The following is a 15,000-nucleotide window of genomic DNA, read 5'->3' on the forward strand; positions in this document are numbered from 1 at the left end:
TGGGGTCAGTGATCTCAGTGGGATGCAAAATGTGTGTGCGTGCGTGTGTGTGTGTGTGTGTGTGAGTGTGTGTGTGTGTGTGTGTGTGTGTGAGAGAGAGAGAGAGAGAGGGTGGGGGGCGGGGGGAAGTGTAAGAAGTTGGGGTTGCTAAGTTTAGTTCTTTGAATGCTCGAATTGAAAGCAAGCAAGCACTTGCTTCAGATGAAAAATTAAATGTGGAATGTGAGGAAAATGTAAGTCTGTATTGACCAAAAACGTAACAGTTTTTGTTTGTGTGTTTTTCCTTTGCTCCTACTTTTTAATTATAAGGCTTCCTTCGCCCAGGACCACCAGAGATTATTTTCTTGTGGATCCGACTCGAATTTCAGCAGGAGTGGCAGCAACAAGCTGCCCAAGCCGGCGGTTTCCAAGAGCCAGAAAGTGCAGCTGCACCTGGCGATTGACTGGTTGTAACCAGAGGAGAACAACCTGGATAAGCTAAATTTAAAGCCAGTCATAATGTCTCTTCTATTTTCGTCGTAATTCAGTCTCCCCTCTTCTAGTCAAACTTCACGAGATCTTGGAACTTTTCGTACTCTGTGTGTGGGACTGAATGATTCTGATTCTTTCTCATTATCCTGTCTTCCTTGGTGTTGAATACTGGTGGAAGATGATTTTGTGCCCAAGTCTGAACCCTTGAACTGATTCTGTGCGCTGATACTGATATAACTACAAGTATTTCTAACAGTGGCAATGGCCGCTGTACCTTGAGAAGTAGATACAGAAGTCCTTCCTTCCATAATGGGTTTCGGACCGACACACATCGGTAGGGCCACTGTGTCGTTAATTAAAAACGAGTAAGAAATGGGCCGAAGTTTCTTCGGTGCAATCGAGTTTTCTGTACAGTGTATAATGCTATATGAGCCGTGGGCCATGAAACCTTTAGCTCCGGCCCTGAGGTGGCCCGTCCTAGCGTTGCCAGACGCCCTACCAGGGCTAACTTGAACCTTACATAAAATGAAAACTGTTGAGGCTAGAGGGCTGCAATTTGCTATGTTTGGTGATTGGAGGGTGGATGATCAACATACCAATTTGCAGTCCTCTAGCCTCTTTAGTTTTTTAGGGCGACAGAAAAAGTGCAGATGGATAGACAAAGCCATCTCGGTAGTTTCATTTTTCAGAAAACTAGAAACCAAAGAATCAGTAAGATAAAGTACAGAATAGCTCTTCTGCACTTTCCATCTAAGAAACCAGCCCCTTAAACGCACCTATATGTGGCCGAAAGGACAAGAGCTCATTCTTAAACTATAAAACATGTCTCCCGGGCTGAGATGTCTGGAAGGAACATCCTCCTCCTACAGGACGCCTCTCTTACATTCCAGCCAGGCAACAGAAATGAGTGGCCAAACCGCTACGTGCCCTTTCCCCCCGGAGGGTCTCTTCCAGGGGCAGGGTTATCGGAAGAGGTTCTTGCAGACGCCATGCCGGGTACAGCAAGAAGAAGGCGAAGATGAAAAAAAAAAATAAAAAGTTGCTGCTGGGTAGGGCCATTCACAGTCTTTTCCAGTGTGTCTATAAATAGCAACATTCAAAAGTTCTCCCACTTAGTAACCAAGACCATGGCGTGCAGTACCGGCTCTCTCTTCCAGTCTCTGTCTGTCAGTCAGTCTCTTTAATATGCTCTGAAAATATTTCTTTTGTCCTGGAGGGTTGAAGTCTTGTCCCGGTGCTTCTCACAGTAAATGCTTACTTTATGATGCTATAAGAAGCATAAAAAATCACTAGAATAAAAAATCAAAATAAAACGACAAAAATGATTATATAAATGATACGACAGATTCTTTTTTTTTTGGCGCAGAGTTGGTTAAGTGTGAAAATATATCTTTAATACTGTAAGATTACTTCCGCATCATACGTCCTTGCTTTAGGAAGCATTTTGAAGCATGGATCAAATCAGCCATAAAACATATAAATAAAATGGTAGAACCTGCTTAAAAATAATCTTGGCTCAAAAATAGAAGTTTTTCTTTTATATTTTAGGATTAAAGAATTTTCCCAAAGTTTGGAAAGTGGATGAATCGTAAAAAGCTATGAGACGTGAATAACGTGAATATTCGAATAATATCACCGGACATGCTTCCGTACAATGTTATATTTCGTGCTTATAAATTCCATTCAAATTGCACATTGACATGGACTTCCGTATTAGCAATATTTGAGGTATTACGGTCCGCTTAACAAACACCATTTGATAAGTTGAATTTCCTATATATCTCCGTAGCGTTGCCCGTATAGTGGGGGTTTATGGAACAAAGAATAAAAACGAAGAAACAATAGAAGTAGTTTTGAAACCCGGTCTTCAAAACCAGTAGCTTATGATGAGTAGGAAGTGATGCACATACCTTACGTAACTAGTCGATACATACAGCAATCAGTTAGACACCTGAGACACTCTGTATCCAAGTAGGAAGCGAGACATATGGCAGGGTAACAAACCAGAAATACAGGCTTCCCCCCCCACACCCCACCAAAAAAAAAAAAAAAAATTTGTCTTTTCTCCGGTCAGTATACCAACAGTCAACGTAAGAATAGTTTTGCTAACATTAGAATTAAGTTATTCCTGTGACAGGAGAGCAGAGTAACACGACTTAGAAAAACAATGTGTATTTTCTTTTTTGTAACTATATTAATAGTCAACGAAAGAATTTATTTGTTGTTTATTTTGAAACGAGAGGTTTTGCTTTTCTGGTTGGACGGAAGAGCGGAAATGCTTGCGATGCCTTACAATTATTTTGCACCGTAGCAGGTTTGGACCCTGGATGGGGCATCGTTAAAACCAGCGGCCAGTTTTCCAGTTTGAAATGTTTGAGACTGTTCTGAGGAAATAGTCAAAATGGGCCCTTAAAAATAAATATAAAATTTCACTGCCAGACTAGTGATAGACCTAACTTTTGTTAAATGAAGTTAACTGAAGTTTATTGGTAAAGGAGACCATAAAAACAATAGACCGAATTCAAATAAAACACTCAGCTATTACAGTCTTAATTTTGCAGTTATATCTCACTGCATATACAGTTATATGGATATTATATGAGTTAATACTCACAACAAGAGTATTCTCAGCACATACTCAAAGAAATGGTCAGCAAGAAAAAAAGTGCTTTTAAGATATTCAAGTATTAATCACTGTTAATGTTACCTACTTGTATCTACACATATGTAGGCATTAAACGAATACACAATTTCACTAAAGTATAAAATATATAGCAGAAAACAGTAAAACCAGACTGAAAAAGTATCAGTACATGTTGTTATGCCTGAAGTCCGTCAAACCCTGACAAACCTCCTCCATTAAAAAAAGAAAAAAATAATAGCAGACACGTGGATGCTGACCTTAATTTTCCTTATTATAACGCCCCCGGTTTTGAATTACCCAGCGATCCTGCCCGTTCCTGGAAGGGAGAGTCCTGTCCAATCCCGAAGTCTCTACGAAGGGCTCATACCTGTGGAAGTTGACAGTGACCAATACGGGCTGCTCTATGAGCAAGAGCCCGTGCTGGCATAAGGCCAGCTCAGTCTCGAACAACAACAATAGAGGCCAGGTGCTAAACGATTCCTGAAACCTTGCGGGAAAATCTTGGTCTTTTGAGAGACATAAGTACTATCATTTTAAAAAATTTATTTTAATTCCTTCTTGACAGCGAGTTCGATTCTCGGGCATTCCCCAGTGGCGTGGTTGGTATGGTCTTTGCCTGCCACCTCGGTGGCCGCGAGTTCGATTCTCGGACATTCCATTGATTGGTCAGAGATGTGTATTTCTGATGATAGAAGTTCACTCTCGACGTGGTTCGGAAGTCACGTAAAGCCTTTGGTCCCGTTGCTGAATAACCATGCAACGTAAAAACACCATACAAACAAACAAATACCTTCTTGGTTATGCAAGCAAGAATACCTACCTTCCTGTCAGTTGTATTTGTAAATGTTTAGAATCTAATCTCCTTTGTGGCTATTACATTTTAACTACCGTTCACATCAGTGCCATACAATGTATTAAGATTTTTTATGTGTAATTGTATATTGTTCGTCGATAAGTGATTTTTCCACTACGATTCTTATACATTGGACTCGGATTAGTACTTCCCAGCTTATGCAGATGAAGTGGGCCGCGAGATTCCCGTTTTCTCTCCTTATGTTTGCTTGTAGGTGTCTAGCGAATTGAAGGGGTAACTTACGTATGCTCCGGAGATTTTCCTATACATTGGAAAGTGGTTTTTATCCAGTAGAGTACATTTTAATAACATTACCATTAAGCCGTTTTATTCCTGCTCCTGGGGTTTGAAACAAGAATGAGCTCTTTCCCTGGTTGTACTCAGAGGTCTCATTAGCAGAGTAGGCTACAGAACCCTTTCTAATATTGTGCAGTCACTTTATTTATTAAATGTCATTTGTTTTGCCCTCACACCTTAGCCAGCTAGACATTAAGGCCCACTCAATCTGACACCTCTACTAACTCCAACCCAGGATTTCTGATCCTAGGCTTCCCTTAGGACAGGAAAAGACGAAATGAATAGTTCATGTTCATTATATATTGCAAATTGTATAAATGTTAAATACTGATATGGATGATAGATTTAACTCTGATACATAAAAATACGAAAAACTGCTTCACAGAAAATTGGCAACATTCAAATTATGAAAAAACAGCCACTCAGATCCCATCAAATCAAACTAAATTCAAGGCACCTAATCACTCATACTTATACAAACATACATACAGCATAAGTACATACACGTGTATATGTACTGATATATATATATATATATATATATATATATATATATATATATATATATATATATATATATATTATTGCTGTGTATATTCGCACTGTATAATCATTCATAAATTCTCTTCTTCATCTGGTCTTTTTACATTAAGTAACGTGTAATGAAAAATGTTTTGGAATAAATAAGTGAAATAAGACATTATGATGAATAACTCGTAAATTCGTCACGACTCTTTCAAAGACATCTTATTTGTGCAATAGTTTTCTCAGTTCTATTGCTCTTTGGTATCTTTATTTGAGAATCCAAAAGATAAGAAAATAATAATAAATATAAATTATATTCACATTAATTTTTGGTATAAATAAACCCTATATGTAAATCTTATATACATATATCCACAATTCTTACTGACTACAGAAGAAGTGATTTTGGTTTAAGTAGCAAAAGTCTGACGTGGCTAATCATAGCTTTTGACACAATTTAAGACCGGGTAGTTTGGCAGCATGTTGTTAGTGCTTCTGTTGGCACAATACCCACAATACCCAACTGGAAACTGATTATATATTGGTAGTAAGTACGGAAGTGAGGTTAACGTGATGATTTAGAAATGAGAATTTGTTTTTGAAATGGCTGAAGATTTGTACTAGCATTAAATCTGCGGGCTATCTATCTATTAGCAACAATTAGTATTGTGCAGCTCTAGATCTAAATTTTAGTATGAGTGATAAAATTACGTCAAAGGAGTTCTGAATATTTCCACCGTGTGAGGGTTCTGGCAATACCATTACACCTCCAGGTATACCTCTACTCTACTTTATAAGCCTCCAGGCGTACCTTCACTTTGCCTGGTAAATCGCTCCGGCAGAATACAGAATACAGAGCACTAACATTAACTGTGACGTTACCCTTCCTCATTTTTGCTTTTTATTTCACTCCCAAAAGCAAGGATTACATTATAGCTTAGCAAGCTCGTGTATGATTGGCTGCCTTCCTATGGAGGAAAGTACTGTTTACATATGGCCAACAGTAGTTAAACCTTCGGTGAAGGTTAGTTTGCCGAACCCCAAGGAAGTCCGTTGAAAAGACTTGGCAAGCTCTCGTCACTGAAAGGTTGAGCAGCGTCGAAAGACGTCTGACCTTCGAACTGCAAGACCAAATCAACTGGGTTGTTCATGTGGATGCTGCTCGTCTGACCTGTGGAGGAAATGGAGAAGTGGCCGCCTCCTTTCCCCGGGAAGGACCCATCGAGACTCAGGGACGTCTTGATGCCGTTGGAGGTCAGAGATATCTCTTGGTTGCCGGAAATTTCGGTAGATTCGCCCCCTTCGAAGCTCAAGCTGTAGCTGGCGTTCGTCACGGTCTTCATTGGTTCAGAAGTTGTGTTCGTGACCGTCAGGGTGTCGGTGGTGACGAGCAGACCCGTGTCATTTTTCAGCTGCGCCTTACCCTTCATGCCAGAGGAGACATTTCCGAAGTAGATGTAAGAGCCGTTGATGTATTTCATGAAGGAAAGTGATCTGGCGACACCTTGCCAAGCGACAACTGAGCTCCCCTCGAAGGAGAAATGAACACGAGAAACTGTTCCCACGGCGAAGAGGTATTCTGGGATGTTGGGGGCCTTTGAAGTGATGAGGTAAAGGTTGATGGAAGAATAGCTCCCTTTTGTGCCCTGTTTTTCCAACTTTCCGTAGATCTGATTGTTGAAGAGAGTGATTGTCCCAGAAGAAGACTTGGAAGATCCCGTCTGATTCTGACGGAAAGCAAAAGGTTCTTCGAAGAGGTATTCAGGATGGCTGCCATTTTTCAAGGAGGCGATGACTGGAAGCCATTCCTGGAAAAGGAAATTCCTTAAATGTCTGCATTGGCCTCTGACAACTGTTTCGTTACTCTATCTCCTATTTATGAAACGCTCTACTACAAAGCATTATTTATCAGGCATGAATGTGAATACAAGAACAAGATTTTTGGTAATGTTATCTAATTCCAAATATCTCCAGTCCTTATTGGAGCAAATGTATCGCTGATCTACCAGGCAAAGGCATTTAAGATTATCACCATAATAATATAAACGAGAATACAACATTCTTGGTATTGTACCAAATAGTTCACCTTTGAGGGCTTAAATTATAGTAAATCTTGACTCGTCCCAGATTAGCAACGTCCAGTTCACAAAGAAAAAGGGTAAGTGAATATTGATAACTTATAATGATGGTGCCACAGGTACTAAAAACCGTATAAAAAAAGGCATCTAATTGTGAATTAAAAAAATATAAGGAGGAGGAGCAACCAGAGCATATTTGCAAAACCAAATAAACTAAAAAGACCTGGCTGAGTTTCATTTCGAGAATTATACCAAGAATAGTAAAAGATTTCGTGGTTAAATGAGATATAAATCCAATTATTTGATTTACTGTAAGAAATACGTTTCGCAACAATCTGTCATTTATCATATTCACACATTTAACCGTTAGCAATGCTGTTTAGAGAAGATTTCTTCTTGCACATCTCACAGATTATAGAGACGTGATTATGGAACAGGTTAACTCGCTTAAAATTTCAAATGCGATTGCTCCCATAAAGTTACTACATTTTTATTAACTACAGCATCATTATCGTTGATATCATTGCCATTGTCAGCATCATTAGTACTGGTTTGAATATATCGGCTTTGTGGCAGAAAAGAGTCATCATTTTCTTTACGAGTTTCAAGGCTTTCACTGGAAGCACATCCAAAACTATCAGGGAATAAAGAGAAGTAGAGGCAATGCAGAGAGCTGGCGAATGGGACCGTTGGATTCAGTATGTTTCAGTGACACTTAACCAGAAACTGTTTTTATTTTCTCACTTGTTTCCTAAAGTATTTTTTGCTGTTAAAGTAATCACGACAGTTGCTGATTAATTAATCTTTTCGAAGTTAACAGTCTAGCAAAACAGAGTTCGTTGGAGTGAATTAGTCGATAAATATATGTTTATGTATTAATACATGGAGACGTACGTGTTTAGATATTCCAGTTTCTAAGATTGATGAAATGACTTTACTAACGATCACAGCGTCTTTCATTAAGTTTTCCCTCATACGGTGCACTGTAAGCACTACTTACGGTTTTTCGCAGCGTGAATTTCGCCCCTAGCTGCAACCCCATTCGTTCCTTTTACTGCACCTGCTTTCATATTCTTTTTTTTACATCTTACTTTCAATCCTCTCCTAACAATTGATTCATAGTGCAGCTGCGAGGTATTTATTACACTTTTCAGACCTTTTACTGTCAGTTTCCGTTTCAGCGCTGCATGGCCAGTGCTTGGCCTTTGGCCTAAATTCTATGTTCAATTCATTAAGCTAATGGAAATCCTTTGTTTAAGGATGATTTCAGTGGTTAGTTAGTACTATATATTTACCTCTTGGCTTCGAATGTCTCCTTCCAGTTCTTGTGAGACGGCATCGGAAAAAGCGTGTAGTTTGTCGTCCTGCAAGAGATAATATTCCTTAGAACTCTTCAGAAGTCTTTAGAATATATATATATATATATATTATATTATATATATATATATATATATATATATGTATGTATATATATATATATATATAGATATAATAATATATATATAATATATATATATATATATATATATATTATAATATATATATATTTTATAATTGGAAGTAAATCTAAATGAAGGACAGGTTTGAGCAGTTTCAAGTCGAGTCTGCAACAAAAATGAACTTGATTCAAGACAAGATTCTGCTATACTAATTCGTAAAATTTCAGTAAGTTAACAATATGCGCGCGCGTAATTAAAGACAGGATTCTCACCTTAAACAGGATCAGCAGTTCTTCGAAAGGTGCAGCGTTACAGCCCTTTTCTGAAAGAGACAGAGAAACAAATGTTACGTGAATGGCCTCACTGTTTGTAATGGATTGCAACATTAATCATAAGGTTTTGAATTTTGTTTATAGAAACAAAAGTTTGTCGGTTTGCAGTTCTGTTCATGATGAACGTCGAAAGTACTCTCCATTCGGCTTGGTAGGGAAAGAGAGAGTAATATCTTTTTGTTACTAAAAGGAAGCGGCAGGACATTATTGTGCTTGTGTCAAGCAGAGCTTAGGAGAACAGGTACTTTGTCTCACAAAACTTTATTTCATTAGATGATTATTGTACTAGAAATTATGATTCAAGGAATATTGCATTTAAATACGGACTAAAAGTAGACCAGACATGATAAATACTTTATGAATTTTGATACGATTATTTAGAGAACTGTTTTGTTGCAAGACATAAGTACTTTATCTAGAGAAATGTTTTCCCCACTCTGTTGTTACTTTCAGATGTTTTTTAGGAACCGCTTTAGGATAAACCTTTGCATTTCGAGGCTGACAGAACTGCCATTCCGTTAAGTTTATTGGATCAGTTTAAATAAGAGGAAACAAAAGAAGAGGTGAGAAGATCATAAGATAACGGAGAAGATATCCTGAACTGACAGCCAGTTTCAGGAATCCAGGTAAACAAGAGAAGAGTTAATTTCTTGTATTAATTCTTTTTCACGCTAAAGTCAAAGGTCAAGTACAGCTAGAAATATTGGGGAACTGTTCTCCCTTGTCTCCATTGGTTCGGTTTTTTTTCAGTATTCTTGGGATAATACTTCTCTGTTTTTATTCAGTGGTAAAATACTTTTATACAAATGACTAACAGCATCAATGTAAAGCAGTTCGAGTCTCATTACCTTAAACATTTTCTTTATAAAATATTTCTTACATGGACACAAATATATAAATAGATATATTTATATATAGTATATATCTTATAATGTGTGTGTGTGTGTGTGTGTGTGTGTATGCATGCATGTTGGTATGTATGTGTGTGCGCGTGTGTCGCTCTCTCTTACATAAAATTTAACGTTGTCCCATACTTTGTATGCAGATCCGACGAGCGTGACCAACGTCACCAGAATTTGGATAACCCTTAACAAGACAACTTTCGTTTTTAGTGGCTGTGAACGAAGACTCTAATCGTAGAAGAATCCGGAATACGAATTCGAGATGGGAATAGCTCGTCGCGTGTACCTTATTTATAGAAAACTCACTCTACTACAAAACTGTCAAATTTCCATTACTTATATTCTGATATTGTGACAGAAATTTTATTAGCATTTAATTTATTTATATGATTAGTGACAACGTGTTTTCTGGTGATTGTTCGGTCGCAGTTTTTCAGGCTTCAGGATACAGGAGAGAGAGAGAGAGAGAGAGAGAGAGAGAGAGAGAGAGAGAGAGAGAGAGAGAGAGAGAGAGGACGAATTACCGGTGACTTGAGTAGTTCTTGGTAGTTTCATAGATCAAGAGAGCGAGAATATTGAATACAAGTCGTCTGCCTGAGGAGGACATTGGCGACAGGAAAGGAGGAAAATGGAAAAAAAGAAAATGGTAGTGAATGCTTTTGTATTAACGTAAACATGTGCCAGCACAGGTTACTGCTCGAAGGAGCAACTCTCAAAAAAAAAGAGAAAAAAAAAAGGGGGGGGGGGGACGACCCTATTACGCTTGTTTCTATTTGTTGGACAACAAATCCGTTTTATGCATTTTCCTGGTTCTAACATTCGTTAATTCCTCGATTTTATTACTTCTTGATGTTTCTTATATCAACGACAGAAGCCACTGGTAGTATAAGTGTTGTTAATAATTTTTGACATAGTGCAATAAACCTTTGGAAAAAAATAAAGGAATGAGAAAATGGTAATTGGCCGCATTTTGATACTATTGTATTAAAACTGATAAAAAAGATCATCATGGAGGTATTATCAAGTTGTTCAGTATTTTGTGTCGATTTCTTTCCCGATTCCTTAGAATAAGACAACCGAACATTCCATAACTCCGAAGGCAAGGTGCAACTTCATAGTCTCCCATGTAATAATGACTCGATAGAAAACGAAAGCGCAATCATGTGACCGCATTGACTGACAACCAGAAACCATTTTCACTTTGTAGTTTTCTGTAAAAGAAAACTAATGGGTGGCTTTGTCTGTCTGTTAGCACTTTTTCTGTCCGCCCTCAGATAATTGACAACTAGTGAGGCTAGAGAATTTCAAATTGGTATGTTGATCATCCACCCTTAAGCCATCAAACATCCGAAATTACAGCCCTTTAGTCTTGGTAGTTTTTATTGTATTTAAGATTAAAGTTAGCTATGGTTCGAGCGTCTGGCAACGCTATAGGACCGGCCACGATCGGACCATGCCTGAGAGATTCAAGGGACGCGGATCATACAGCATTATACGCTGTACATAAAACTCGATTCTTCGGAGCATTTTTCCTATTTTTATTACATCTACATATTATTTCGCCAAGAAGTAAAAGGAAAGACAGTGGGCATTTCGACTTAAGTATATAGTGAATCATTTGGGCATAATACCGATATCGTATTTCTATACCGAGTGCGGTAAAGCCTACTACTTCATCTCGGGTTCTTTTTGACAACACAAGTTTGAACCGCGAAATCAGGTCTTGCTTAGGAACCTGAGCAGAGTTGAGAAACCGAGAAATATCGAAAGTGGAAACAGCCTGAGAACACTCGCACCTGTTAGTTGTTTTCCCACGGCGTTTATCCCTGGAGCTTTGCTTCGTAGGAGAAAAGAGAAATGTTCATGAACAAGCACGTGGTTAAAACATAAGTTTTATTTAATTATATTTAAATACTGCGAATTGATCTATAGCCAAATACAGAGTCGACATAATAAGAAAATGTGTGTGCGCGCGTGCGTGTATATATATATATATATATATATATATATATATATATATATATATATATATATATTATTGGTTTTATATTTAAACTAGATTTATATATACCATATACATATATATATTCACTGATTGGTTATATATTCAAACTCCAGATATATTTGTGTGCGTATATATATATATATATATATATTATATATATATATATATATATATATATATATATATATAATATGTGTGTGAGCTTAAAATCTAACTCACGAATTAATTTATTAATGTATTCTATTGAGGAGGTAGTTTTTGAATATCTGGCGATCATTCTCCTGATTTCCTGTTGCGCAATGGAAATTTCGTCAAACCCATAATAGAAAATAAATGGAAATAATTTGCGTATGCGGCAAACATTACTTGAGATTAACATTTTTACGAGGTTCCTTGTCGCGTTTTTGAATATCAGTTTTGATTTAGAGTAATAATTTCTTGATTTTTATATATATTGCCAAAATTTAGTTTGGATCTTTCTTAGATAGTGACCCTCACGGGTTTTAACCCGCTATGTATCCACCTTTGCGCGGCGTGTTCAGTACGAGCCAGGTAGGGATGACCGTCAAAACGTAAACAAAGGAATGTAAATATCATAATAAAGATAATGACCTCCAGTTAATATTAGGCGTAGATAGCGACCCCGGTTTTATTTCTCTTCCGAGGCAGATGTACCGATTTAAATTGAAGTTCAGTCAGAATTGTGTCCCAGATTCATTGAGTTATGGCTTTGAGTCACTGCCTCCAGGCAGCTCTGAAGAAGAGTATGAGAACCCGTATCTGGGCTCTGTCCTGTAGGGAAATGGACTCGGCAGATCTGTCTTTTGTTGGGGACTGATTCGCCTATTTAGGCCGCCGTTACACTAGATCTCTCTCTCTCTCTCTCTCTCTCTCTCTCTCTCTCTCTCTCTCTCCTCTCTCCTCTCTCCGTGTCTCTCTCTCTATACATATATATATATATATATATATATATATATATATATATATATATATAAATACAGTAGTTTCTGTTGGGTTTGTGGATTACTGTATATTTTGATTGCGCATATGCATTATATTTCCATTCTGGTAAAAGTTATAAACAGTTGAGATCCGGTGACAAAAGTATATGCATGCATGCGGTACTTGGGGTTCCATCCAAAAAATATATATATGAAAGTAATAGAACCATTTACATAGTTCGGAATCTTTCTAAGGCTCAACTTCCTGGTGCCAACACACAAAATTTCCTTGATAAATGAAATTCTACCTCTGCTTCCTGTCATTTCTCTTGAATATTGCAGCATGTGTTCGCCAACATTTACCGGTTGTGTTAAGAGTTAAGCTGACTCTCTCAATACCTTCTTTCTATTTTTGCCTCCGCCTATTGTCTTTATGGGGCTAATGTCTTCCAATTTTCGCTGTTGACAACAAAGAGTTACCTTTTCTTTTTAAAAAGAGAGGGAGAGAGAGAGAGAGTGGGAAATGGCTTGAAGAATAGTTTCTTACTTTGGTCTTCTAAATATTTTCCCTCGTGTTTCTTTCTGATTTGTGGCCATGGGAAAAAAAAGAGGCTCCATTTTCCTGCCGAACTTGGAAGGAGGAAAACGAATTCCGGATGAATTCCTTACTTTTGTTCCCCGGGAACTTTCCTTCACACTCCGGCTCATTTCGAAACGCCTGACTGACGTAATGACGGTCGCGTGGAAGGGAAGGCGATTGTACAATCGTTTAGTGTATTTGTACGGCTCCGAGGTCGCTGTGATCTGGTGGTTTGCTAGAAAAACAATATCGGCCTAGAGGTGAAATTACGACAGCGGTGCCGAGCATGTAAGAGCAAATTACACACACACACGTGTGTGTGTTAGGGTGTATGTATGTATATATGTATATATGCATATCTAAATGTAAATATACGTTACCATAAGGCATATTAAACAGACCAACCAACTCCTCCAGGGAGAAAGCAAGCTTTCCACTTTCGGGAGTCAAGCCTGGCCTAAGCGTATTACTTGTTAAGAGACGAAGCGCCGTCCATAAAATGAAAGCTTGCTCGCGCGCCAGCAGTAAGTCAATATCAAACTACTTTCTCGTGTGATGGTTGGATAACCAAGTACCGAAACAGAGTCAAATGAGAGATCTAATGGACCGTGTTCATATCTATATACAAATCATAATTTTCGACTACGTTCGATTTGGTCTCTATGTACATGCATTACTAACCAATTTTAAGTGGAGTATCATCACAACTATGACGGTTTAAAAATATATTCACTGTCTGTTTAAGCAACGAAAACTTTTTAGGCATTTGTTCACTGATTATTGGTGGAATTTGACTTTATCTTCTGATACTCTAATAAATAATAAGTGCCTAGAACTTCTTATGTCCCTTTATGGAAGTAGACTCAATGAAGAAAGTAAGAATCACGGCACGATGACAGGAAAATATTGTATGCATTTGCTGCCGCGTCATGGTAGTTTACAATTGGATATGTTTTTGTACGATCTGCCTGGTGATGGCCATTGATGCTTCTTCAACTGCATCTAGACTCTTAGCTAGAAGATGCAGTTGAGGCGTCAATGGCCATCATCAGGCAGATGGTACAGAAACATATCAGTTCAGACTTTGAGTATTTGACTTTCGTTTTGTGGTGTCCGCCCAGAATTTTATTTTTGATGATTCTCTAAATTCTAGAGAATCATAAAAATAAAACTTTGACCGGACAACACAAAATGGAAATCAATCACTCAAAGTCCGATGTGAGAACGAGAGATAATAAAAACGTAAATATTTATTTGGACCCCATATTAGGACCTTGCCGACGGAAGTTAAACTTTCACTCGGATTTTGCACCACGAAAATTCGCGTAAAAAGTCAAAGTGTTAATGCCACCAACTTTGTAAGTCTTCCAAACACATGCATGCAGCGTAAATCAACAGTCGATTCACTTACGGGCACAAGCAGCAGCAGCACCAACAGAGGCAGCGTCTGCAAGCGTGGTGCTTCCTAAGAAGCACAAAACCACAACACCGTATTGGCGGAGGAGAAACGTTGTTGCTCTCATGATTGAAGCGGCGGTTGATCTGATGCTATGGAGTCACACTACGGGTCTAAAAAGTACGCTTCTCTTTCTCTTACAACACTCTCTCTCTCTCTCTCACTCCCCTTTAGTTGACGCGATGGTCTCGTGATGTAATAGATTCGTTGCCAGTTTCCTCGACGTCTGCAATTAATAACTCTCCCTCGGTCTCTGCGGTTTCTCGTTCTCAAACTAACCTTGACTGTTGTCAGAAAGTTGCATTTTAACTCTCGCGCAAAAGAAGTGTTGGCTTTCTTAATTCGTTCAGGGAGAAATAATAGATCGAAATTAGAAGAAGTTTGCCAACTAGGCCATAATGTTCCTGCGCACTGCCAGACGCTTACGGTAAGGGGGTTCCATGCAATGAATCACAATATGTGGCCCTGTTGTCACCG

At 38.2% G+C, this 15,000-nt stretch overlaps 2 protein-coding genes across 2 annotated transcripts in view; one reads left to right on the top strand and one right to left on the bottom strand.

The window, feature by feature from the left end:
* Nucleotides 1-15,000, top strand: part of LOC135223986 (molybdenum cofactor biosynthesis protein 1-like) — a 238,316-nt gene that overhangs the window by 92,856 nt on the left and 130,460 nt on the right. The window lies entirely within an intron of this gene.
* LOC135224010 (uncharacterized) lies at nt 4,395-14,683 on the bottom strand. The gene is made up of 4 exons (XM_064262938.1): nt 14,479-14,683; nt 8,580-8,629; nt 8,164-8,232; nt 4,395-6,598 (listed from the first exon to the last, which is right to left on the bottom strand). Exons 1-4 carry the CDS (start codon nt 14,588-14,590, stop codon nt 5,816-5,818), a joined length of 1,014 nt encoding a protein of 337 aa, XP_064119008.1. The 5' UTR covers nt 14,591-14,683; the 3' UTR covers nt 4,395-5,815.

The sequence above is a fragment of the Macrobrachium nipponense genome, chromosome 20, assembly GCF_015104395.2.
Source record: "Macrobrachium nipponense isolate FS-2020 chromosome 20, ASM1510439v2, whole genome shotgun sequence".
Taxonomy (NCBI): Eukaryota; Metazoa; Arthropoda; class Malacostraca; order Decapoda; family Palaemonidae; genus Macrobrachium; species Macrobrachium nipponense.

What these genes read in the sequence shown, in the direction of transcription:
- LOC135224010 (XM_064262938.1), bottom strand. Translation starts at nt 14,590, where the DNA reads ATGAGAGCAACAACGTTTCTCCTCCGCCAATACGGTGTTGTGGTTTTG. An exon ending in AACTGCTGATCCTGTTTAAG is followed by an intron (nt 8,233 to 8,579) that starts GTGAGAATCCTG and finishes TATCTCTTGCAG; the next exon opens with GACGACAAACTACACGCTTT. An exon ending in GAGACATTCGAAGCCAAGAG is followed by an intron (nt 6,599 to 8,163) that starts GTAAATATATAG and finishes TTCCTTTTCCAG; the next exon opens with GAATGGCTTCCAGTCATCGC.